The 26,240-nt window shown below is 41.8% G+C and overlaps 1 protein-coding gene across 4 annotated transcripts in view; it reads right to left on the reverse strand.

Moving 5' to 3' along the window:
* The window catches only part of TPD52 (tumor protein D52), a 230,081-nt gene that overhangs the window by 115,324 nt on the left and 88,517 nt on the right, over nucleotides 1-26,240 (reverse strand). For all 4 annotated transcript variants that reach the window (XM_032763350.2, XM_032763352.2, XM_032763353.2 and 1 more), the window contains one exon: nucleotides 14,283-14,464. In XM_032763350.2, coding sequence (XP_032619241.1) covers nucleotides 14,283-14,464 — 182 coding nt within the window. The remainder of the gene's footprint in view (nucleotides 1-14,282; nucleotides 14,465-26,240) is intronic.

Raw genomic sequence — 26,240 nt, forward strand, 5'->3', positions numbered from 1 at the left:
ATATCACCAGTGCAGTACCAGGACCAATTTTTTAAATCTAGCATTGCATTATATTACTGCTAAAAACAATGGTACATATGAGTGAATGGTTTGCTCAAAATTAAAGTGTTGTCTATTTTCATATTGACCTACAGGCGCTGGACACAGTTATATTATACCTCAAGCTGCAATAATGTCAGAATGTCACAAGCTTGGGTCAGTAACTGGGTGGACGAGATCTAGAGGAAACTCAGGACTTGCAAGTAGTAATGTTGGTGACTCAGCAGGAGGCACTGTGTACCAACTCTGAAGAATCTGTACTCCAGCATGGTGACCCAGTCTAGTATTAGGGGGCACTCTACTCTAATGGTGATATTTTGGGGGTTAGGTCTGAAGATGAAGTCCATGATCACTGGGGTCATTAAAAATCCCATGACATTTTTTGCAAGTGTAGCATTAAGTTCCTGTATCCTGGCTAAATTTTAATTTGGGTAACTGGGGATTCCCACACTTCGTTGCTTCTGTCATCTGAGCTCACTGTACACAACAGAGTCTCCTTGCCTCCCTCCATTCCCACTTCCCTCAAGTTCCCTATGTGTCATCCTTCCATCCCCCTCTATTTCAGTGACTCATTGCAACTCTCCTCATGCCAGGGTCTCTATGGTGTCACCCATACCAGGGCCTGTCATTCCCCTTTCCCCACTATGGCAGGTGCTCTGTGTGCTCCCCTTTCCCCCTCCCCCATAGTATTGTCCCCTCTTTCTCCTCCTCTGCCAGAGATTCTGTGAGCCCCACCATGCCAGGGACTCTATGTCCTCATTCCCCCCCTGCCCTCTCATCTCATTGCCTCTATGTACCCCCAGTTCTGCTCTCTCCCCATACCAGGGTCCTCCATACTCCACCCTCCCCTCCCATCATGCCAGGGGCTCTATATATGCCCCTATTCCCCTCTTTCCTCCCTCCATTCATTCAAAGTGTCAACATTTTAAACTGAGATAGGAGTATTATTATGCTGCAATGTGTTGATGGCTGCCATCAACTGGTTCTTTGTTCTCTAGACCAGTGGTCCGCAACCTTTTTGGCTGGCAGGCACCAGCCGAAGGACCAATGCAGCGGTGGAGCACCCGCCGAAATGCCACCGAATTTCGGCGGCGATGCCTCTCGAAGATGTCGCTTGCCATCGACAAGCGACGTCAGCGAGAGGCATCCCCGCCAAAATTCGGGAGCAACGCCTCTCGATGACATCACTTGTCGACAGCAAGCGGCATCAGCGAGAGGCGTCGCTGCCGAAATTCGGGGGTGACACCTCTCGATGATGTCACTTGTCGACAGCAAACGGCGTCATCGAGAGGCGTCCCCACCAAAATGCCGCTGCAGCATTTCGGCAGGTGCTCTCCTGGGGGCCAGGACGCGGGCGCACCGCATTGGGGACCCCTGCTCTAGACAATTCCAGAGGTGACTGAAGGCAATAAGTCTGCTAACCAAATGCAAGTGGTGCTGTCTCTCTCTCATTTTCCCCCTCTGGTTTTCTGATTTTCACCAAAACCAACAGGGTTCTGCCCACTGATGCCTAGAACATTCCCTGAGGTACAGGAATTAATCAGATGCGGCATTCAAAAGATATTAGTGTTATTTCTAAACAGAGAAATGCCATCAAGTTGAGCATTGGGCTGTGCAAGCTCAGCCAATTATGCTCTACCCGGATGTTTCAGTTGGATACAGTATTCCTCACTTTTTAATTTATTTTACATCATCTATTATGATATTTGCTCCATGGAGTCTTACTGCACAGGTAGAAAGACATTATTCTTTCCCTTACAGATTATAAAATAATATATAGGATGCACCAAGTGTTAATAATGAACAACAGGGTGAAGGAAGGAAGGAAGGAATAATGTGGTTTACAGCAAAATCATGAGGTTATTCAGCTTGGTTGTGCACACATTATGATGGCTCAGTTACACTATTTTGTTGTTGTGTTTAAAAAATATTTTCATAATAATAATATAAATTTACTCACGTTGTGGTATTGCAGAAGAGCTGAGTCTTAAGGAACAAGCAGAGACAGAGATGGCCTACCAGACAAGAATTATAAGGTCGTGCCAAAGCACCGGGGGACAATATAGAAAAAACAGAGATGCTCCTGGAAGCAGATGAACAGGGTAGAGAGAGGGCACTATTGGCAGTGATAGAGCAGAGATAGCAACATTAGACAAAAGTTATGTGCTTTAAAATAGATGGCAGGTTTCAATCTAAAAAAGGCTGCACCCTCCATTTGTGAGGAACGAAGTGATTCATATGTATGTTTAAAGTGTATGTGTATATGAATGTGATACATATAATTATTCCCTCCACTATCCCTAATACTAGTGAGTATGTTTTCTACTGCAATCATCCTATTAGTCATGGCAGATTTCTATGGGAAACGAGATGCTGAAGCGCACTTTCTAACTGGCAGCAGCAGTTGCTCATGGTGTGCACAAATTTCTTAACAAACACTAGGTGGTACAGGACCATGATACTTTGACCAATGTGTTTGCTGGCCCTCAAGAGCTAAGTAGAGAATCCTGCCCTGCTACTTGCATTGGGGGTGGGGAAAAAGTGACTCCATATGATCTCTTCCTCCTAGTTGCCTAGTGCAGAAGGTAAAACCTAGAACATGCTTTACAAAGCTCGTTAATTAAGTCTGTAAAATGATTTGCTTCTATTTAGGAAGACAATGGAGAAGTAAGAATTATCATGATCATTACAGTATATTTACTATACTATGTGCAAAATTACACTTTAAAAGGACAGATTTGGTCACTGTCATCATGTTTTCTTTTTCACTGCTTAGAATGATCCTATGGACATCTGAAATGGAAATCTGCATCTCTACTACATATTTATTTCTTGTCAGTTAAAATGAGGTAGGACCATAAGCTAAAATAGGGAAAGAAAAAGTTAAAAATTACTTAGACATGTTAGATATATTAAAGTCACTAGGGCCTGACGAAAATATATCCTAGAACAGTAGTTTTCAAACTTTTTTTCTGGACAACCCAGTTGAAGAAAATTGTTAATGCCCGTGACCCAATGGAGCTGGGGATGAGGAGTTTGTGGTGTGGGAGGGGCTCAGGATTCGGGCAGACGGTTGAGCTGCGGGGTGGGGCTGGGAATGAGCGGCTCAGAGTGTGGGAGGGGGCTCTGGGCTGGGGCAGGGGTGTGGGAGGGGCTCTGGGCTGGGGATGCAGGCTCTGGGGTGGGGCTGGTGATGAGAGGTTTGGGATGCAGGCAGGGGCTCTGGGTTTGGGAGGCTCAGGGTTGGGGTGTGGGAGGGGGTCAGGGCTCTGAGCTGGGGGTGCAGGCTCTGGGATGAGGCCAGGGATAAGGGGTTTGGGGTGCAGGAAGGGGCTCCAGGAGGGGGGTTTGGGGTGCAGGCTTATCTCAGGCGGCTCCCGGTCAATGGTGCAGTGGGGGGTGCTAAGGCAGGCTTCCTGCCTGTCCTGGCACCGCCGACCGCACAGTGCCCCGGAAGCGACCAGCAGCAGGTCTGGCTCCTAGATGGAGGTGCACAAGTGGCTCCGTGTGGCTCTCGCCCACTGGCACCGACCCCCCTCCCAGTTCCCATTGGCTGGTTCCCGGCCACTGGGAGTGCGGAGCTGGTGCTCAGGATGGGGGCAGCGCACAGAGCCCCATGGCCCCACCCCCGCCTAGGAGCCGGACTTGCTGCTGGCTGATTCCAGGCTGCAACGTGGTGACAGAACAGGTAGGAACTAGCCTGCCTTAGCCTGGCAGCACTGCTGACAGGACTTTTAACAGCCCGGTCAGCGGTGCTGACCAGACCCACCACGACCCAGTGCCTTCCATTCCGCAACCCAGTACTGGGCCACAACCCACAGTTTGAAAACCACTGTTCTAGAACACTCAAGGAGCTGACTGAGGAGATATCTGAGCTATTAGCAATTATCTTCAAAAAGTCATGGAAGATGGGTGAGATTCCAGAGAACTGGAAAATGGCAAATATAGAGCCAATCTATAAAAAGGGGAATGAGGACAACCCAGGAAATTACAGATCAGTCAGTTCCTGGAAAGATAATGGAGCAAATAATTAAGCAAATCAATTTGCAAAACACCTAGAAGATAATAATGTGATAAGTAACACTCAGCATGTATTTGTCAACAACAAATCATGTCAAACCAACCTAATAGCTTTCTTTGACAGGGTAACAAGCCTTGTGGATGGGGGGAAGTGATAGATCTGTTATATCTTGACTTTAGATACTGTCTTGCATGACCTTTTCATAAACAAACTAGGGAAATACAACCTAGATGGAGCTAGTATAAGGTGGTTGCATAATTAATTGGAAAACTTTCCCAGAAAGTAGTTATCAGTGGTTCACTGTCATGATGGAAGGGCAAATCAAATGTGGGCCTGTAGGGATCAGGTCCGGCTCTGTTCAATATCTTCATCAATGATTTAGATAATGGCATATAGAGTACACTGATAAAATTTGTGGACAATACCAAGCTGGGAGCGGTTGCAAGTGCTTTGCAGGATAGGATTAAAATTCAAAATGATCTGGACAAACTGGAGAAATGGTCTGAAATAAACAGGATGAAATTCAATAAGGACAAATGCAAAGTACTCCACTTAGGAAGGAACAGTCACTTGCACACAGACAAAATGAGAAATGACTGCCTAGAAAGGAGTACTGAAGAAATGGATCTGGGGATCAGAGTGGATCACAAGCTAAATATGAGTTAACAGTGTACCACTGTGGTAAAAAAAAAGTACTCATCATTCTGGGATGTATTAGCAGGAGTGTTGTAAGCAAGGTATGAAAAAGTAATTCTTCCACTCTACTCCATGCTGATTAGACCTCAACTGGAGTACTGTGTCCAGTTCTGGGTGCCACATTTTAGGGAAGATGTGGACAAATTGGAGAAAGTCCAGAGAAGGGAAACAAAAATGATTAAAGGTCTAGAAAACATGACATATGAGGGAAGACTGGAAAAAAAAGTTTGTTTAGTCTGAAGAGAAAGAGAAGACTGAGAGGGGACATGGTAACAGTTTTCAAGTACATAAAAGATTGTTACTAGGAGGAGAGTGGTAAATTGTTCTCATTGACCTCTGAGGATAGCACAAGTAGCAATGGGCTTGAACTGTAGCAAAGGTGGTTTAGGCTGGACACTAGGAAAAACTTCCTGTCAGGATGGTTAAGCACTGGAATAAATTACCTAGAGAGATTGTGGCATCTCCGTCATTGGAGAGTTTTAAGACCAGGTTAGACAAACTCCTGTCAGGGATGGTCAGAAAATACTTAGTCCTGCTTTAAGTACAGGAGACTGAACTAGAAGACTTCTTGAGGTCCCTTTCAGTCCTATGATTCTATGATTTTATTAACACACTGGCAAAAACATAGGAAGCCATCAGACACTTATCTATACTACAACTCCTACCAGCCCTAACCCAGGTAAGAATTTTTTTTGTAGAAATTCTAAATCATAGACACAACCATCCAGGCATTTATGTACAGTCTGTGGTCAAGCAACGCACTTCAGCAGATGCATACTTTTAATCAGATGCATAGTCCCACTAAAGACAACTTGAGTATTCAGAAGTGTAAAATAGCACGTGTGCTTAAGTGCTCTATTCAATCAGCATCAAAAGAGATAACTCTTGTGCAAATATGGACAGGTGCACAAACTTTGTAGGTGTGACTTTGAGGCCAGTTGTTATATTTTGGCCAAACGTCTGAAAACCAAGGGCTTGTCTGCACTTAAAATCCTGAAGTGGTGCAGCTGAGCCACTGTGGTGCTTCAGTGTAGATGCAACCCATAACAGGAGGGCTTACTCCATTGGCACAGGTAATCCATCTCTCCGAGAGGTAGTAGCTATGTCAATGAGAAAAGCACTCCCATGACTGTCTACACCGGGAGTTAGTCTGCTGTAACTGCATCGCTCAGGGGTTTGTCTTTTCCACAGCCCTGAGTGACATAGTTATACCAACATAAATTGCTAGTGTAGATCAAGCCTAAGAAATGTAAATTAAAATATTGTGCTTAACACTTTATTAATGTAAAATTTAAATCTCATATTTTCCTTTTCTTTGATGCACATTAAACATTTTCAATTATTTTTATAGTGAGGCTTGAAAAAAGGAATGGTAGAAATGTGGAGGGTTTTTTTTGTTTGGTTGGTTGTGTTTTTGTTTTTTTTTTACAGCTGATTGGGAAAATTCCAAAACAACATTTTTTGTTAAAATTTGCCTATTTATCAAAATGTTTCATAGAGATGATTCAATTTTGACAAAGTTCTGCTGGAAACGAGGCAGAGTTCTGATGGAAATCTGACTAATTTCCCGCCAGCTCACCTACTCAGTTCCTTATTACCGGGGACCACATGGCTTCTAGGGTCCGAGGCAGCCAGCCAGGTGAACTGCCTCTGAGTCGGGGACCCCAGGGCTTTCAAATCCACAGTAATCCACCAGACAGACTAACGTAGCGCTAGCACTCCATTCCCTTTCATGGGGATTTTTGAAATTAGGGTGTTTTGGTCCAACTGGAATGAAACCAAATTTTGAAATATCGAAATCATCTACTACTAGAATCTCTCACTCCACCTAGCTCTAATTTTTTTAAAACATGTTTTAATCTTAAATATCCACACTTCATCCATCATCATTACTGGAAACAGCGCAGCTCAAATTGTCTTAATTAAACATACCCACTAGCAGGGCCGTTCCTACCTATACGCAAAATACGCAACTTCGCAGGCCACCAGGAAATTTGGGGCACCACATTTCCTGGTGCCCTGCGCAGTTGCGTGCTGCTCTAGCCCCTGCTCCGCCTCTTCCCCATGTCCCCGCCCCCACTCCCTTGAGGACTGCAGCAGGGGTTGGGCCTGCATTCACCGGTGCCACGGGTGAGTGCTGGGGGGCAGTTTCACCCTGCCCCCCAAGCCTGCTCCTGCCCCCTCCCCATGGAGCCCTGGGGCCAGTCTCTCCCCCTCCCCCCCTGCCATGGGGGCTGCATAGGGCCCCAGAATGACTAGGGACAACCCTGCCTGCTAGGGGAAAAAAACCAACAAATCAACTACATAAAAAGATACTTTTAGAATAATTAGTTTCACCTCCTAACATATAAAATAATTTTAATATAGAAAACAAAAGCATGTAAATGTTTCCCAAATAAAATTCACCTTGGCAACCATCCAAGCAGTATAAATATTTTGGTATAGTTTACAAGAATAACATTACCTAATGTTTTATGAAGGTCATGAAGCTGTCATGCTCTGAATGGCAACTAGTATCATCTGATTTCTTTCCCTCCTCCCCTACGCAAATTTGGCACAGACTAAAAGGTGTTAAGTAAATTGCCACAGGATGTATTGGAAATCCCTGCAACAGCTGCACATGCAAACTTTAAAAAGTACCTTTTAGATTCTGTAACCTGATAAAGTTGCTGGAGGGTTACAGCAGCCTTCGAAAACAAAGCAACATCAGACTGGCACAGATAGGAGTCCTGCAATCCCACATTTCAGAAAACTGCCAAAAGTCATTGTGCTTTTACTGGGAATGGTCATTAACGATACAGGTGCAGACCTTGCAAGAAACAAAATCAGCAAAACTCCTTTCCATACTTAACAGTTCTTAAGAATGTCATCCAATAGTATAAACCTTTCTGTCATGGTTTATACTATTGTTCTTTCTGGGAGATCTATTAAAAACGGGCACTATGTTTTTGAAGGCTTTGTTCCCTTTCTACCCAAAAGGAAAATCTTTCAGCTACAGAAAAAACACAATCTAGCATAGTACTATTTTTCCATAATATCTCTTTGCCTTGCATATTATCACTGGCTGGATTACAAATCATTTTACAGGACCTACACTTTTTACAGGAACTTTATACAAGATTAAATAATGCATGCAAGGAAAGATGATGTTTTTAATAACTGCAATATATAATATTAAAATATTATGGATTTAGTAATGCCCCATATCCATATTTTCTTGTTCTGCAAGAATGACAGTAATATCTTTGTAACATCAAATAAATCCTATATGACAACATGCTATTAGTGGACAAGTGCATCCTAGTTTAACTCCACTGGCATGACACCAGCAATGCATATGGCCCATAATAAACTGACTATACTCTAGATATGGCAGTTTCTGATGCCGATGCAGGCAAACATCAATAATGATGGATCACACTAACAACAGACTTTACAAATTCAACGAAGTACGGTAATATTTTCCAAAAGGAGAAACAGACAATTAATTGCAAGAAAAGACGTTTCTAGTCTTCACTTTCCCATTATATTCATTGTTTTTGAACCTCTATCAGTACTGTTTCCAGGATTTCTTTTAACCAGAAGTGGCTTCAACTCAAGGTTGCAAATTATCTTATATAATGCTGAGAAAGCCTGGACCAAAACTTTTTGGCCATAACATTTTTGGAGGAAAATGTAAATGCTGTATTGTTTGAGTTGATGAAAAGAAACTAACAAAAAAAAAATTCCAAAGAAAATCAAAATGTTTCATTTTGATATTTTTGAAACAAAATGTTTTGATATTTTGATTCAATAATTTTACTTAAATTTCTTTCAATTTTATTTAAAAAAAATTTAAAATGTTTGAAGAGCTCAAAATTGAAATGAAATATTTTGTTTCAGGTAAAACAAAATGTTTTGGGTCGACCTAAAACTTTTTATTTTTCGTAACTGCCAGCAAACCAAAAAAATCAGATACTTGCACAGTTCTTGTGCAGATTTATTCTAGGGGATTACGAGGTGGCTGCTCTGCAGTTACTTAATAAAAGGAAATACTCTATCCATGAAAAAGGAAGGGAAAATATTTAATAAATAAATACGTAAATATTTAATTAAATAAAATATATATCTTCCTTTGCCCAGCAGTACAAGGATTTTATGCTGGATGGAATTTGCTTCCCTGGAGGAGGAAAAAATAATTGAGGGAATTTGGAGTTTTAGAAGCTGGTTAATAGGCACAGGCTCCACAGAACAGGCCTACAAGAGTTTTGTTTGCTTTGAAGAATGAAAAGTCAGCCTGCAGCTCAAAGATTGTGCTGGATAATGAAAGGTAGGTTTTATTATGATCTAGGAGACTATAAACTAATTCTAGATGATTGTTCTAGAGCAGCAGTTCTCAAACTGTGGATCGAGACCCAAAGTGGGTCGTGACCCCATTTTAAAGGGGTTGCAAGGGCTGCTGTTAGACTTCCTGGGGCCCAGGGTCAAAGCCGAAGACTGAGCCCCACTGCCCGGGGTCAAAACCCCAGTGTGGCTGGGCTCAGGCTTTGGCTTCAGCCCTGGGCATGAGAGCTCAAGTTACAGCCTGCCCTCCCCTGAGGCTGAAGTTCGACTTTGGCCTCCACACCCAAGGCAGCAGCTTTGGCCCTACCAGCCTGGGGAGTCGGGGCTTGGGTGGGGTCAGGCCCAAGACCCTCCTGGAATCTTGTAATAATTTCTGTTGTCAGAAGGGAGTCACGGTGCAATGAAGTTTGAGGCCCCTGGTTCTAGCGCAGGGGTCGGCAACCTTTCAGCAGTGGTGTGCCGAGTCTTCATGTATAAACTCTAATTGAAGGCTTCACGTGCCAGTAATACATTTGAATGTTTTTTAGAAGGTCTCTCTCTAAGTCTATAATATATAACCAAACTACTGTTATATGTAAAGTAAACAAGGCTTTCAAAATGTTTCAGAAGCTTGATTTAAAATTAAATTAAAAATGCTGATCTTACTAGTTTAGTGTGATCCTTGCCCTTGCTTTTCCTTGCTGAGTTTTCCAATGTCTGGTAGCACCTATTTAGATACTTTAAGCTGCACACAGGCTTCTGAGTTATAAGTTGATAACCGGCTGGCAGGTCAGCGGCTGGAACCCCAGATCGGCAGCTGAGGTGAGTGGAGCTGGCGGCTGGTAGGGCTGAGCAGGGCCGAGCAGGGTCGGAAGCCTGGACCCAGGCTGGCAGGGGGCCTGCACTGGAACTCCAACTGGAAGCAAGGTGAGTGGGGCTGTGAAGGGGACCCTGGCTGGCAAGGGGCCAGCAGCAGGAACCCCAGAGCGGCAGCGGGCTGAGCAGTTCAACCCGCCGCTGCTCTGGGGTTTCCACAACAAGTTCCTGCCAGCTGGGGTCTCAGCCCGCCTCCAGCCTGATGTTCCTTCCCCCAGGCCAGCAGCGGGTGCTGAGTGGGACCAGCGCCGGGATTCCGGCTGGTAAGGGGCCAGCAGCAGGAACCCCAAAGCGATGGCGGGCTGAGCAGCTCAGCCCGCCCCACATGCCATCAAAAATTGGCTCACTTGCCACCTTTGGCACGCGTGCCATAGGTTGCTGACCCCTGTTCTAGAGTAATAAGCCAAAGTTATCAAGGAAGCATTGCAGGTTCATCACTTGAGACAGGATTATTTATGGGCAAAAAGTACATTTCCTCCCCCTTTGTTCTTATTGATATCAAAAAGTAACACTTTTGGGGAATTTAACATTCCTGAAAAGAGAGGAACAAATTAAAATGAGATCTGCAGTACAAGTCAAACTAGAATAGGTATGACAGTATAGTTCTACTCTGAAAAGTGACTTGTAGAATAGCATCACAAGGTTCCATTTCTGTTTCAGTAACTGCAGATTAAATCTAATTTTTTTCTAAATTGTTAGTTTAGCCCTCTACATTCAATATGCAATCTGAAAGTCAAGATGTCTCCCTTCTGGCTCATGGTCTACCAACAATAAATATCCACAAACAGAACTTTATAAACATTTCTGTTGGCAGTGTGAGTCACAATATCAGACAATCGACTCTCCAGCTAGATTGACTCTACAGTGCTAATAGAAAGTATAATACATTCTTATTATGGTCACCAGTGTGAGCAGAGATGGCTCTAATCCAGTAGTTCTCAACTTATTTACCATTGTGGGCCACATCCAATACTACCTGTATGGCCTGAGGATGTCAAATGGGTAACAGCTCTGTGCTGATTGGACTGCAAATGGTATACAAGTTGAGAACCACTACTCTAAACCCACACAAAGAACATACATGAGGATATATATAAAAGAGGATGATATTTTTATCTTGTCACTTTCTAGACTAGAACCATGTTAGCATCTTCCACCAAAATACGGATTTTTGGGCAGGGGTAAAAATGATTATTCATTTGCTTCCAAACTGGAACTCAGTCTCTGTCTCAGGTGAGAGACACATGAACATCGAAAGCAGAGTCTCCCGACATTATTTATACCAGGTTCTTATTAAACATGAGAAGGTTGTATTGTTCTGAGAATGCAACCTTAATTTTGTAAAATCAATGCACTGCTGTCATTAGTCTGCACGCAGACAGAAGTAATCAGACAAGCAGAGGCATGACCTTCCCCACTTATTCCTACTCATGCGGCATTGACTTCAAGACATAGTTATGACTACTTAAATGTTAATACATCTAGCCAAGATAACAGTTTCCAGATTTGCTTTTGATCCAAAAGTCTCCTGTGCGCGCACACAGACCAATGTGCCAAGTTTTGGATAACTAGTTCAGCTACGTACTATAGGAAGAAGACATCTCATAATATAACTGTTGACACTAAAACAAAAACAATCAGATACTACTACCACTCCCATGTCAATTTCATCAAAATTAATATACCTGTTTATATGCGAATTTAAAAACAAACGGGCTAATCTTGCACTTGTTCTGGAGTATCTGTGGAGGGTTAAGTGATGCTTTGGTAGTAATTTAGTTGAGCTCTATACCACCAACTCCTCAGCCCCACCCCAATCCACCTACCACAAAGCATGTACAAATGTAAACCTTAAAAGTAAGATAGGGAAAAGGAACACTAGAGATGGGTCCATACAGCCACAAACACTTGTCTGCCTATTGGTCTTGGGGACAAATTCCTTTAAGATACACTTCTTCTCTTTCCTGAGCTATGTTCTGGTCACCAAAATATGATGCAAAGTCTTGTTAACACACGACATCCTGATTGACATGATTACTGATTATTCTCATTGTATGATCTACATTAATCACAGACTTTCAAGTTTTCTATCTTAATCTTTTATAAGCAAATTTATTATAGTAATAGCTCAAATTTTAAACTATCATATTAAATCAAGAATCTAAATAAGCTGTGTACATAAAATTCACTAGAACTACGTACAAAGGAGGGATTTTCTTTTGCCTTTTCCCACCCTGAATTTTCTCTTTTCTGCATTTTAAATTTAGTTGCCTTGAATACATAATATAGATTGACTCTACAAACCTGATCCTGAGAGCGCTGAGCATACTGAGCTCCCAATGAAGTCAATAGGGCTGGAGAACTTTCTTCGGAGATGTTCACCACATCGGAGAATTAAGCCCCCTTTATTTTTAACCTATGTATAACCTGAACTGAGAAATTACCTTGTTTATTTCATGTCTGTGTCAAAAAATGTACTAATAATATTCATGTCACGTGCTAACTATCTTATAGTTGTCAATCATATCTGCTTGAAAGTCACAGGCCTGTCAAACATATCTGTTGTCAGAAAGGCAACACTACGCCATTATTTTAGAAAAACATTAGGGAGCAAAATCATGAATATGCAAATGCTGTTTGATTACAAAATTACATTAGAGAGTCTTATGCACGAACTTGTTATTTCAAATTTAAAACTTTTGGAAATCAAAATACTCTAGAGTTGGCTTTTATTGTCAAGATAGTTTAAGACTATTATTTTAGATATGGTAATGAGGGGTTTCATCCAAGCCAAATATTTTCAAACCTTTTTTAGTCTTTTTTTTTTTTTAATTGGGGGGTAGATTTAAATGTACTATAGTGTTGTGACCCAAGCACAACAACATTGTGCTAATGCACGAAAACTAAAGAGTGAAAGTGAACTGGATAATGAAAGTGAATTTTCATTCTCAATGTGCTCAAGTTTTCACAAAACAATACATTTTCAATAAATGTTTGATTTTACAACTTTGAAACACTGATGCCTCTTTCAGTTATTGATGAGACAGCTACTGGACAGAAGAGCAAACCCACTAGCCAGATTCAGATATGAAAGACAAGAAGGGTGCTCCCATCAGCAAGGTCCAAGGGCAAGAACCTGGAGAAAAGCCCTGTTCCCCAGCAGCTGCAAATAGGGCAAAAAACGATATCTCTACTAGGGTGCTGTCCCTAGAGGCTTCTGAGGCTCTATCTTTTATGATCAGCCTCTGGCATTAGGTGTCTGATAAATCTAAAACTCCACCCTCCTCTGACTGCTGGAAGGGAAAAGAAATTTTGTCTCTTCTTGCCTCACCAGAGCCTCCAGTCTGCTGCCAGAGGGTGGGTCTCTGCTACTCTGCTCCTCCCCAGTCCCTGTTTTTGGGACTCCTTCCTCATGTCAGTTCCTGTTCTCCTTGCTGCTAGTAGGAATCATGCTCCTGTGTGAGAAAGCTAACAGCTTCACCAAACACCACAAGTTTCAGGATAGCAAAAGTGAAACTGAGCTGTTAATTGCATGCTGCTGCCATTGCCACTGGGCAACCTGCAACCCAGCGGCAGAAGTATGGAGCTGTCTCTGAAAAGTGAGGAAGACAACAATGAATCCAGTTTATATTCAGTTCACATCTGCAATGCTATCTTCTTTGTACTCACAACAGCAGTAACATCTTTCTCCTCAAAAAAATAAAGCTTATTTTCTACAGAAATAGATGGTTTTAACTCATTATTTCTTTTGAAACCAACATCTACAAATACAGGAATCTGACATTTCATGCATATATTTTGCTCTTCAGAAAAGCTTATACAAATATATTAGTGGCGCACTCATCTAGAAACAGGCAATGAATCTAAACTGGATCATATTTATCCATTTATGTCATCACAATTTATCTCAGTCCAGTTGTTCATTATTAATTTGTGGTCAATGTACACTTCAAGGTGGAAAGATAAAATTCTGACAACTTAAAAAGCTGAACTGAAAGAAGACAGAAAATATTAACTGGAGATCCAAAATAATTTATTTGTTAATGTTCTCTTTATGAATCACACATTTAACATAAGTAATTGCACTCTGGGCTTTAAGAGTTGTAAAATTTGTGTGTCTATGATTGATCATGTAAGGGAATCTGCTCTTAATGCAGCGACTTCAGAGCAAAAGCAAATCTTTTTGTGATTTGGATTAGTTCTCCACCTGAAATCTACAGTTCAGCAGTTTAAAATCTACACATTACAAAGAAACCCTATCTGAGATCATTACAAAGAGATTTCTGACTACATAGGTATTCTGGTTTTCTTGCAAATTTTATTCATTTACCAAAATAGTATTACTTACTCTCCATCTACTTCTGGTCGTTTGCACACACAGTGAAACTTGCCACCGAAATCTATATAAAGATCATCTTCTACAATGTGGAAGATTTGACCAAGGACAATTTTGTCTTTGGCAGGCCCCATCTGAACTAAAGGAGAGTGTCTCAACATGGATGCAAAGGATTCCACATTCTTTGAAGGCACCTACAGATAAATATAAAAAAGAAAAAATGTGATACATATATTTCCATACATAAAATGCAACTAATGTCTAAACGAAATACTAAATCTTATTTTTAATGTATAAAAAAAAGAGCCATTCACTACAATACAAATCAAGATTTCATGTCCTTGGCACATTTTTTGTAAATTCTCTCCTTTTGAGAGGATTTCAGTAATGGTATATTATTTCTCTGATCCAAAACATTTCATGTATTAAAAAGGGCAATATTTTAATAGTTCAGCATTACAGTATAGAGATGATAAATAAAATATTTTGCACCTATGTAGTAAGGCATATCTTCAAATTGTTCTATAAACATTAACTAATCAATTTAATAAAATAATGTAATAGTTCTTTAAAAGGTATATTTCCTAATTGATATGATCTACTTGCATGTAGAACCTCATGAAAATTAATTTTAATTTACTACATATTGCTTCCTCATTGAAAATGCACTCAAATACATTTGGCAAGACATTACTGACTGTAATTTTTTAATTTTTTACAATTTAGCTTTTTGGCTTTTGTATTTAAATAATAAAAGGAACAGTCCAAATTATGGATTAATGCTTACAGCTTTCTTATTAACACCCCACATATAAACATGGAAAATATTTCATCGGAGTAATGATATAGAAGTACACATACAAACTTGATTTTTTTAAATACCCATAGAGCAGTGAGTCTCAAACTTTTATATTGGTGACTCCTTTCACACAGCAAGCCTCCGAGTGCGACCCCCATTATAAATTAAAGAACACTTTTAAAAAAATATTTAACGCCAATATAAATGCTGGAGGTGAAGCGGGGTTTGAGGATAGAAGCTAACAGTTTGTGACCTCCCCCCCCAAATGTAATAACCTTGCAACTCCCTGAGTGGTCACAACCCCCAGTTTGAGATGCAAGCTCTATGGCAGGGGTTAACAACACCTTTTTCCCCTCTCTCATACACCAAAATCTCAAACAACACACTTGAATTCAAGTGCCTACGGGTAAAATACATAGAACGCTATTTTTTCCCCTTGAAGACAATTGGGGACCACAAATCCTCCTCCTTAGGCAAAAGGAGACCTCCCCCTTTTCCACTTGGTTTCAGGGAGGCCTGCTCCCCTAAGTCCCCAATCTGTCTCTCTGGTGAGGTTTAAATTATGTCTGATACTACTGTATTTTCTTGAGTACACTCATCCATGGATTTCAATAAACATCTCTCCACATCCAATTAAAAACAATAACTGAAAAATATACTTCTGTGAAACTGAGGTACTTTAGCTGCCATCTGTGCTGGCAGATGCTAAGTGAGCATAATGTGACTGACACGAAAGATCTGGAAACAAGACAAGAGCATTTAACTGTACGGTTACAGCTCATAATTCAGCCATCAGTGACAATACATAATCAAGGAATAAAACACTCAAAAGGAAAAGTCTAAGAGAATTTAAACCAAACAGTAAATACTCAACTCTATACACAGAATATTATGTATCTAAATATTCCAAGTAAAAGGCATTAATCTTAGTATTAAGAAATGAAAGCTTTAAAATACCTAGATATACCATAGTCAGAAAGAAGCAGCATTTATAAGAACAAGACTAATTACTAAGATACTAAGTTTGGTTAATTTTAAGATGGATGCCTATGAAATATGGTAACAGCAGCCTTTTTCTGGGAAGCAAGAGAATTTGTGAAGAGATGTGTGGGTTTTTGAGACAGTACCTCCCAGAAACAGAAAGTGCATGAAAAAGAACATTTTTATTCATAAGTTGCAAAGACAGAACCCATTAATCAATTGCTTTTTGGAATTTAGCAATTATTACCTTAACAGTATAACTTCTTTATATAATTTCAGCTGCTGATTTTTCCAAGCCAAGGCATATGGGCTCCTAATCTCAATGGAATGGGTAATAATCAAATAGACAAACCTTTAGAGATTTGGTTGATGTAGGAGCAGCACTGATTTTCAGTAATTTCCTGCTTTTTTAGAATCAAAAGTCTCAAAGCTACCAAATGCTATTAAAAATTACAGTTGTATCACTTTTTTCCTATATAGTGGGTCAATCCTGAAAGGTGCTCAGAATGGCTCAACCCATGATATGTTAACTCCAGTGGGATTAGGGGGCACTCAGAACCTCAGCATAAGGAGCTCAGGATCTTGCAGGATAAGGCTCAATATCTAGAAAGCTTGGGTGAAACTCACTGCTGATGTAAGCAGTGAGGGAATTATACCTACTTCCATCTATAGTGAAGTTAGCCCATGTGCCAGTCATTTTAAAATGGTAAATAAGGCTCTAAGGTTTTTACCACCTTTTATATAGTCTACACAATGTAGTCTAAAATACAGAGTATTACTGGCTACAGACATCTATGATACTATTTACCCTTTGCAGTGGGAAATCTGATTAGTTCCTTGGCATGAAGAGATTAAACAACCTACTGATGCATCAGCAGTAATGCGTTTTAATTGTTACAAGAGACTGTAGCATGAGACACAAACTATTCAATCAGAAAACTAAAACATTTCAAACTACCTGAAACCATACAGTATTTAATCAAAGAATCAAAAGCATACTTAATAGAAAGCAAAGATGTTTCTATCTCATAACTCTTAACAGATAGTTCTGCGTTATTCCTCAAATATGACACTATAAAAAACACATGTACCCGAGCCTAAACTAAACAGATGTTGAAAAAGTTAGCAGCCACACAGCAGTAATCATGTAGCGAGAACGGTGCCATCATGTTCTATCTGTAAATTTGGCAACCTAATTTCTAATAACGTCATAACAAAAAGGGATAGTTTTGAATTCCGACTTACTGGAATGCACAAACAGCTTGGGTTGTCCTGACATAGCAAAACCTCAGGAATTGGAAATTGAGCTAGAGATCTGATGCCTGGCAAATCTGCTGATTCAGAAACTACCAATGTAAACAGTAGCACCCCAGGACTCTGACTAAAATACTTTTAAGCAATTATGTATACAAAACACCTATTACCAAGAGACAGAAGTAGCTGTTGATGCACCACCAGCATAAGTATAAAAACCTCCTGCTTGACAATCACTAATGCACACTTTTTTTTTTCAAAATTTAGGCATGTACAATATAAACTAAATTCAACTGGGTAAAGTAAATTAATTTTACAAAAGCACTTACAGTGCTTCAAGAATAAAAGCCAGATTCAATAGGAATGTTGACAGCAAGCATTAACAATTTGCGTTTCTTCAGGTGATACCGCAATCTAGGTAATGCTTCACCTAATCCTCAGGCTGCCCTACATGCTGCTCAAATGACACAAACAAATATCTAAAATAAATCATTCTAAAAATCTTATAAAACAGATTATTGCATTTGAATCCTCATATCTAAGTAGTAAAAATTGTCTAAGGTTCTGCTTGTTAAAGTATACTGAAGGAAAGCACAAATATAATTTCTTGCACTTTTTAGCACCTTAGAGACAATACCAAAATCTACAACGGGTACTGACTGACCTCCCCATTAGACTTTAAGAGCATGGGTAAAATGTTCAATAGCGTCAAGTGACTTAAAAACCCAAGTCCTATTTTCAAAAGTGACCTAGGAATTTAGGAGTCTATGGAAGGCTAGAAGAGGTATTTATGACTTTGGCATTTTGGCATTTGCACTCAATACCAAGCTACTAGGCTCAGGTAATCTTTGAGTTGGAATGCAGGCTGAGCCCTGGAACTGGAAATCCTATCTGCTTGGATGATGGTTTGGCAGCCTCTATGGCAACTCTAGGTATTTAGCCTACTGACTTCCTGATCAATTTGGGGTAATCAGAATGGCTACCATTTCCTCCAGTTTGATATTTTGAATTATTCTCACCAGCAGAAACAAGAAAAAGGGATGTATAGAGGCATATTTGGTTATCTGCTTGGCTGACGAAGAAGAGCCTTGTTTTCACATTTCAACTGGATATGAATAGGCCCACCTGCGGCATGACCTCACTTCCTGGACAGAAATTGGAATACTTCTTGATACAGAAACCACTGAATTGTCCGTATGCTGGTGTCTTAGCTGCTTTTGTGTTCACTGTCTCTTTTATGTGGATCCCCCTGATGGAGGCTCAGTGTCACTGCACCGATAGAGGATGTTTGATTTGTGTTTAGACTCAAGCTTCTCTGCCCCCTTCCCAGACAATGGTATACCAAAGTCATTGTGTAGTCTGACCCAGAACCTGCTCCTGCAGGTGATTCTGAGAGCATATCTACACAAGGATAAAAACCCTCGGCTGACCTGGATCAGTTGATGTGTGTTCTTGGGGTTTGGGCTCCAGGGCTGAAAAACTGCTGCACAGACATTTGGGCTTGGGCTGCAGTCTGAGCTCTGAGACCCTGCAAGGCTGGAATGTCCCTGAGCTCAGGCTCCAGCCCAAGCCTAAACATCCATACAGTGACTTTTAATCTCTCGTCCCAAGTCCAAGTCAGCGGATCCAGGCCAGTCGCAGCCATGCCACAGGGCTTTTATCCCTGTATAGACATACCCTGAAAGTCCCAATGGCTACCCTTAGCGCTCTCATCTCTAGAAATTTGATGCTCTGAAGCCTCAGTGATCTCAAGTATATTGCCTATGTATTATGACATCCTCAGTAAGCTCTCCACCCTGAAAGCCTGACATCTGTGATCAAGATTTTTGGGATTGTGAAGGGAAAATTCATAATATTAATATCATATGGCCTTTCTGTTTTCACAAACTGAAGGAAATGGGTCACTGGATATCTTCATTCTTCTAAGCATCTCTAGTAGGAAACAGTTTAGACCCTGAAGTTCTCTTATGTGCAAGCTTGCCTTTGGAAAAGGCTCTATGCACAAGACGAAGCTACAGAAGCTGCAGATAAAGATGGCTGGACAAACTTGATTCCTTGATACCATGGAGATCAACATCTAGGTCTCATTGAACCTTTGCTGTGCCAAGAAGCCTCTCTCTTCTGGACCTATTTTGACTTTTAGGTGGACAATTCTGTCAGAAGGGATTATAGATATTCTTGAGATTTATTACAAATCCATGTGCCTGAAGCAGGGAGATTCTCCTCTAAGTTGCTATGATAAGGATGAGGTTCTAACGGTTGGTGTACAGGAGCCCCAAGACACTTCTGTGGGGTAACATCACCATCAACATGTTCACTTACAATCTGGTGGCAGAAAATGCAAGTTTTTTTGTTAATTTTCTGTGCAACTTCCAGAATATTTCATTAGATGTTGGTTTGTGTGTCTTCAACTGCTTCCAAACATATAATTCCACTCTTAGATCACCTTCTGATGTATTTGTTGTTTTCTCTTCATGACTTCTAAGTCTCCTCTAATTATTTTCTTCCAGTAGGCACAACAGAAATGAGAGCGCAAAGCTTTGCACCTCAAGTTATTTACAGCTGCTCGCTTTCCTGTCAAACATTCAGACTGGTCTACGATATAAATATATTTAATCATGATGAAGATAAAATTTGAAAAATTTGGAAAAACATGACAAATAAAATTCAGATGTACAAAAAGGGTGTCAAACATCTAGGCCATTGGTGGGCAACCTGCGGGCTGTACACGGTCCGTCAGGGTAATCTGCTGGCAGGCCGCCAGTTTGTTTACATTAGCATGGCCACCTGCAGCACCCAGTGGCTGCGATTTGCGGTTCCCGGTCAATGGGAGTTCCGGGAAGCAGCGCAGGCTGCAGGGACATGCTGGCCACCGCTTCCCGTAGCTCCCATTGGCTGGGAACAGCAAACCACAACCACTGGGAGCTGCGGGCAGCTGTGCAAATTTAAACAGTCTGGTGTCGTCAGCAGATTACCCTGATGGGCTGCAGGTTGCCCACCACTAATCTAGGCAAATTAAGTGTAAATAACTGCTTTTGACACCCTAGACATTAAAAGAGGAAAGAGGCCAGAAGGATTTAACACAAACCACAACATTTTGGATATGTTCAGCTTCCTATGTACGCTATATAGGTCAGTATAAGAAATACTAAGAATCTGGGCTCTCCCTAAAACTAAATATTCTGCAAGACAATGTATCTCAAACAAAGGATGGAAAAAATCATAAACCCAAACCTCAGTAAAAGATCCCCAGGTAATGGAGGAAGGCCATGCACATTTCCTGAATTAAACCCCTGCCCTCAACTTCACAGCAAGGTGGTCCCATCCCACCCAATGAGCAACAGGTCTTGAAAAACCCACAAACATATTTTATGTCTGCTTGCAAGGACAAGCAGTGTGCATGTTGGAATGTGTGGAATACAAATGAAACATGGATAAATGAGATGGGTGGTTAAATTCCTGCAGTAGCGGAATGAATGATGTTAACATAAAGCAGTATGTGAAGAATGCAACTATCATGTACATAAATATAGGATTGCCAGTGTAAAACGCTGACAAGGGCAGACATCTCTTGCCTAGTTACAACAAATAAAAATAGAAAAAAAAGAAGTGTTATTTGAAATAGGTCTTTTCTAGTGAGAGGTACTGTACTGCCACCGCAATTAAGAACAGAACTGGAAAAACAAGAAGGAGTAGGCAATCTACTATAAAATAAAAAATCCTCATCTGACCAGATGAAAATCATTACCATTAAGTCACTTTAACTGTATTTCTTCACAATATTTCATTTCTATTTAGTAGCCCATAAGAGCTTATGGTTTGCACTATTTTACCTATAAAAGTTACATATTACTATTTAGATAGGAATGGAAGTTCTAGCCATTTTAAATAAATGGTCCTACAAATTACCGAGGCAGTAACTATTTAAACAACCCACTTAGTGGGTCTCTCTCTAGAGTTTTCTATTAAAAAAACACCAACAAATTTTATTCTTCAGTTATATCACTTTTTTTTCCTCCAATCATCACCCTTTAACCAAAATGTGCTCCAGGCATTACTTCTAGAAACAGCAACCCATACAATTCTTAAAAGACCAATTCCCAAAGATAAGGCTTTGTAACTTTGATAATAAACTATTATAAGATTTTGGAGTTTCTATACTTAAGTCCAAACTTTGCTCTGAACTGTGCATATTCTTCTCACCTTAAAGCCAATGGGACCTGCATGCACATAGATGAAAGCAGCTCAGGCACAATACAGTCTTGCAGTAACTGATGTTCAACAGAATGAAAGACCCAATGGGTATGTCTACACTGCAATTAGACCTCCACAGCTGGCCTATGCCAGCTGACTCAGGCTCACAGGACTGTTTAATGCAGTACAGATGTTGGGCTCAGTTTGCAGCCTTAGCTCCACCTCACAGGGTCCTAGACCCTGGGCTCCAGCACAAGCCCGGAAATCTACAGTACAATGAAACAGTCCTGCAGCACAAGTCCTGCAAGCCCAAGTCAACTGTGGGTATGTCTACACCACAAAAAAGGTGGGTTCTTAACTTGGGTTAAAACAGCAGTGAAGACACAGCAACTCAGCTTTTAAATCAGGTCAGCAGCTCAAATTCAACCCTAGGCTCCCCTATAAGCTTTAAATCAAGCTGCTAACTCACGATAAAAGCCAAGCTGCGGTGTCATCACTGCTACTTTAATCCAAGTTACCTAATATTGGTGAGCTGACCAGAGTTAAAAAACAACAAGGAGTCCAGTGACATCTTAAAGACTAACAGATTTATTTGGGCATAAGCTTTTGTGGGTAAAAAACCCCACTTCTTCAGATGCATGGAGTGAAAATTAGAGATGCAGGTCAGTACATAATGCCCTCATCTGTAGTTTTCACTCCATGCATCTGAAGAAGTGGGTTTTTTTTACCCACAAAAGCTTATGCCCAAATAAATCAGTTAGTCTTTAAGGTGCCACCGGACTCCTTGCTGTTTTTGTGGATACAGACTAACACAGCTACCTCCTGATACTTGACAGAGTTAAAAATACACTTTTAATTTGCCATGTAGATATAATCTGAGTGAACCCTCTCAAGTATTAGGCCTGATGTCTTCATCTATCCCAAAGTGGAACTCTGCAGCTCTTCCACTGCTAGACTGGGAGCTCGGCTACAGTAGCCCGTGTATCAAGCATTCTTAACCTGCAGGTCTGACTGAGTCTGGGCACCTGGGATTCTTCCTATTGGGAATCTGTGACCAGTAGTATTTCTGGTCAGACAGCCTTTTTAAAACAGAAGTATTGTCTATTTTAGCCGTAGGAACAAAGCTTTAGCTTGTACAGAAAAAGGATTTTAAAACAACTAAGGCCTGGTCTACACTACACAGTCAGGTTGACATAAGGCAGTTTACGTCGACCTAATTATGTGAGAATACACCCTATAGCCTCGTTCCACCTATGTAAGTGCCTGACTACACTGACATAACTCCACCTCCACGAAAGATGTAGGGTTTAAGTCAGTGTAGCTATGTCTACTGTGTTAGCCAACAGCCCATGTAAGTATCTGGTCAATTTCAGGGCTCCATGCTGCAGCTGTGAAATTGACAAGAAAGCCTGGGGGCTAGAGCCAGTGTGCCCCTGGCTACCCACTCAGAACTGGGATGCACCCACCCAGCTCCCCACTCAGGAAGGCAAGAAGCCCAGGTGCTGCCGCTCACTCCTGATGGGGAGGCAAGAAGCCTGGGGTACAGCCCCCCACTCCTGGTGGGGAGGCGAGAAGCCCGGGGGACAGTCCTGGCTCTCAGTCCCCCACATTGCCCTTCTTCAGTTGGTGGAAGCAATCCTGGTGAGGACATGCACCACCGACACAGGGTAGTGTGGACATAAGCCACTGCAGTAATTACAGTGGTGGATGTAAGTCGACCTAACAGTGTAGTGATTTAAGTCTGTAGCGCAGACATGCCCTAACAGTCTACACACACGTCTACTTACTGAGAGGCTTACCATCCCCTGATGGTAACATGGGCAAGGCCTAAGTTCTGCAGACACGCCCATCAGATGTTGATGTCTCAATCTGCTTCCCCTGAATGACTACACCTGCCCATTAGAGAGTGCTTTTCTTAAACCTGTCAGAGTTCTATGGATCTCTTGTGTGTCTTGGTCCAAACCAGTTCTGTAGGTTAGCTAGAGAGGAGGCAAAATCTTCAGAGCTAAGATTCCTGACATTATTTCTTAACTCTCAATTATTAGCACAGAAAGGGATTATCTTGAGCAATTCTTCCCTTCCTGTTTTTTAAGATTGTTTGCGTTGTTGATTTAAATCAATATTTTAGATACAGATAATACCCCACTAACCAGGCCAACATACAGAATTCATAAATTATTACACAGCAGCTCCAAATTCCTCACAGAGAAATATTAATCCAAAAGGAAATTATGAATAAACAAGCTATTATTTCTGCTGTGTCATGGGATCATTTCACCTATTAGCTGGTGGTATTAGAAGCAAAGAGAAGCTGATGAATGAACACCAAGTATTTATAGTTACAATATTAAATACTGTGGCCTATTTGCTATACAGAATGTATTAATATTTTTGGAGTGTTGGACCATACAAGAGTGTTGTACTATGAAGTAACCCCAGGTTCCATTTTGACTTTCAGTTAAGGATAACACACAAACACATATAGATAGGGCCCTACCAAATTCAGAGCCATGAAAAACACGTCATGGACTGTGAAATCTGGTCTTTCGTGTAATTTTACTCTATACTACACAGATTTCATGGGGAAGACCAGCATTTCTCAAACTGGGGGTCCTGACCCAAAAGGGGATTTCAGGAGGGTCACAAGGTTATTGTAGGGGAGATCATGGTATTGCCACCCTTACTTCTGCGCTGCCTTCAGAGTTGGGTAGCCAAAGAGCGGCAGCTGCAGGCCAGGTGCCCAGCTCTGAAAGGGGCACCCCACCAGCAGGAGCGCAGAAGTAAGAGTAGCAATACCATACCACACCACCCTTACTTCTGCGCCGATGCCTTCAGAATTGGGTGGTCGAGAGCCCAGCTCTGAAGGCAGCAGCACAGAAGTAAGGGTGGCAATATCACTCCATGCCATCCTTACTTCTGTGCTGCTGCTGGTGGCGGCGCTGCCTTCAGAGCTGGACTCCTGGCCAGAAGCTGCCATTCTCTGGCTGCCCAGCTCTGAAAACAGTAAGGGAGGCAATACTGGGACCTCCCTACAATAACTTTGCAAATCCCTGCCCTCCCCCCCCCCCCCCCCAAAAATCCCATTTTGGGTCAGGACCCCAACAGTTACAACACCATGAAATTTCAGATTTAAATACCTGAAATCATGGACCTGATATTGGTAGGGCCCTACATATAGCCCTGCAATGTCTTCAGTGCAGCATGTCTTCTCCACATTACACTATTCAACAATTACTCTTGAGAGAATTCTGAGCCAAATATTAAATATTCTGTGCAAAAAAATTAAATATTCTGAGCACATTTTAAAATTCTGCAAAATAATGTGTATTTTATTTGTCAAAATAATGCAATATAATCATATCATTTTCAATTATTTGCAGACAAGTATTTTGAAATAAATTACCAAAATAATTGAAAATGGTGTGATTATATTGTTATTGTGTTTCTGTGTTATTTTAACCATTAAAATATGCAGAACTTAACCTAAAAATTTAAAATTCTTCAAAGAATTCCCTCAAAAGTACCAAGGTTCTATGTGGCGCAATGTGGGAGCAGGTAGCTCAGTGGGGGGAGTCTGCGTGCAGGGCGGTATCTGAAGTCACAGGAGCTCAGTGCGGGGTTCTGGGTACAGAGGGAATAGGATTCTGCAGGGGAGACCAGGTGAAGTGGGGATGAGGGGATGCGGGAGTGGGGGGTCAGGGTGCACCTGGTTGAGACTCAGTGGGGTGGGGATCTGCGTATGAGGGGCTCCTGGTGCAGGGGATGAGGCTCGGTGGGGGGCGGGGTCTGGGTGCGGGTGGCTCCTAATGCAGAGGGGACTCAATGGGGGGTTCCGGGTGTATGGGTGGGAGGAGGGATCAGTGTACAGGGAGCTACTCTCCCTGCTCACCCAAGCCCTGTGGATTCAGACCCCTCTGCATTCAACCCCTCCCGCTGAGCCACACCGCTGTCCCTGCACCTGGAACCCCTCTCCCAAGCCTCTTCCCCACCTTGCGGTGCAGAACTTCCTGCAACCATGGGAAGTTTCTGGGGCTTGATCTGACCCAGCCCGGCTGCTCCCTGCAGGGAAGGGGGAGGGGGAAACTCTGTCTCCATCCTCCTTCTCCCTCTCCCCCCCCCCCCCCAAGTCCCTCTCATGCCCCAGCCCTGATCNCCCTGGGAGGCTGGGGACCAGCTTGACAAAGCCCTGGCTGGGATGATTTAGTTGGGGTTGGTCCTGCTTTGAGCAGGGGGTTGGACTAGATGATCTCCTGAGGTCTCTTCCAACCCTAATTTTCTATGATTCTATGGGGGATCCCAAGACCTCCCTCCCCCCAGTGATCTACTTCTCCCCACAACCCCGGCAGCACAAACAGATGTGTCTGAGCTGCTGAGCTGACAGTGAGGGGTAAGTGAGTACTGGTGAAGCTTCTCTTTGCTTCCCCACAGAAACCATGTTCTGCAAGCAAGCAAAGGAAATCTGCGCAGAATTTCCCCAGGAATAAACAGTACTGATTTAGTTGTTAAACTCTTGATTTGAAAAATATCACCAGACCAGAAGTATTAAGTCTTTCTTTACTATTTTGCAAGATATGATACAGCAATTCAATATGGACGGCAAAACTGTTGCTACCCATCCTGTCTTGGCAGTCTAATGATCTAAAAAGCAAAGCAATTGACCAGTGTCCACTAAATCTAGTGTTTTTCAAGACTTACCACTCATTGAATCCACTGCATATGACAAATTATATCTTAGACTGTAA

The sequence above is a fragment of the Chelonoidis abingdonii genome, chromosome 2, assembly GCF_003597395.2.
Source record: "Chelonoidis abingdonii isolate Lonesome George chromosome 2, CheloAbing_2.0, whole genome shotgun sequence".
NCBI lineage: Eukaryota > Metazoa > Chordata > Testudines > Testudinidae > Chelonoidis > Chelonoidis abingdonii.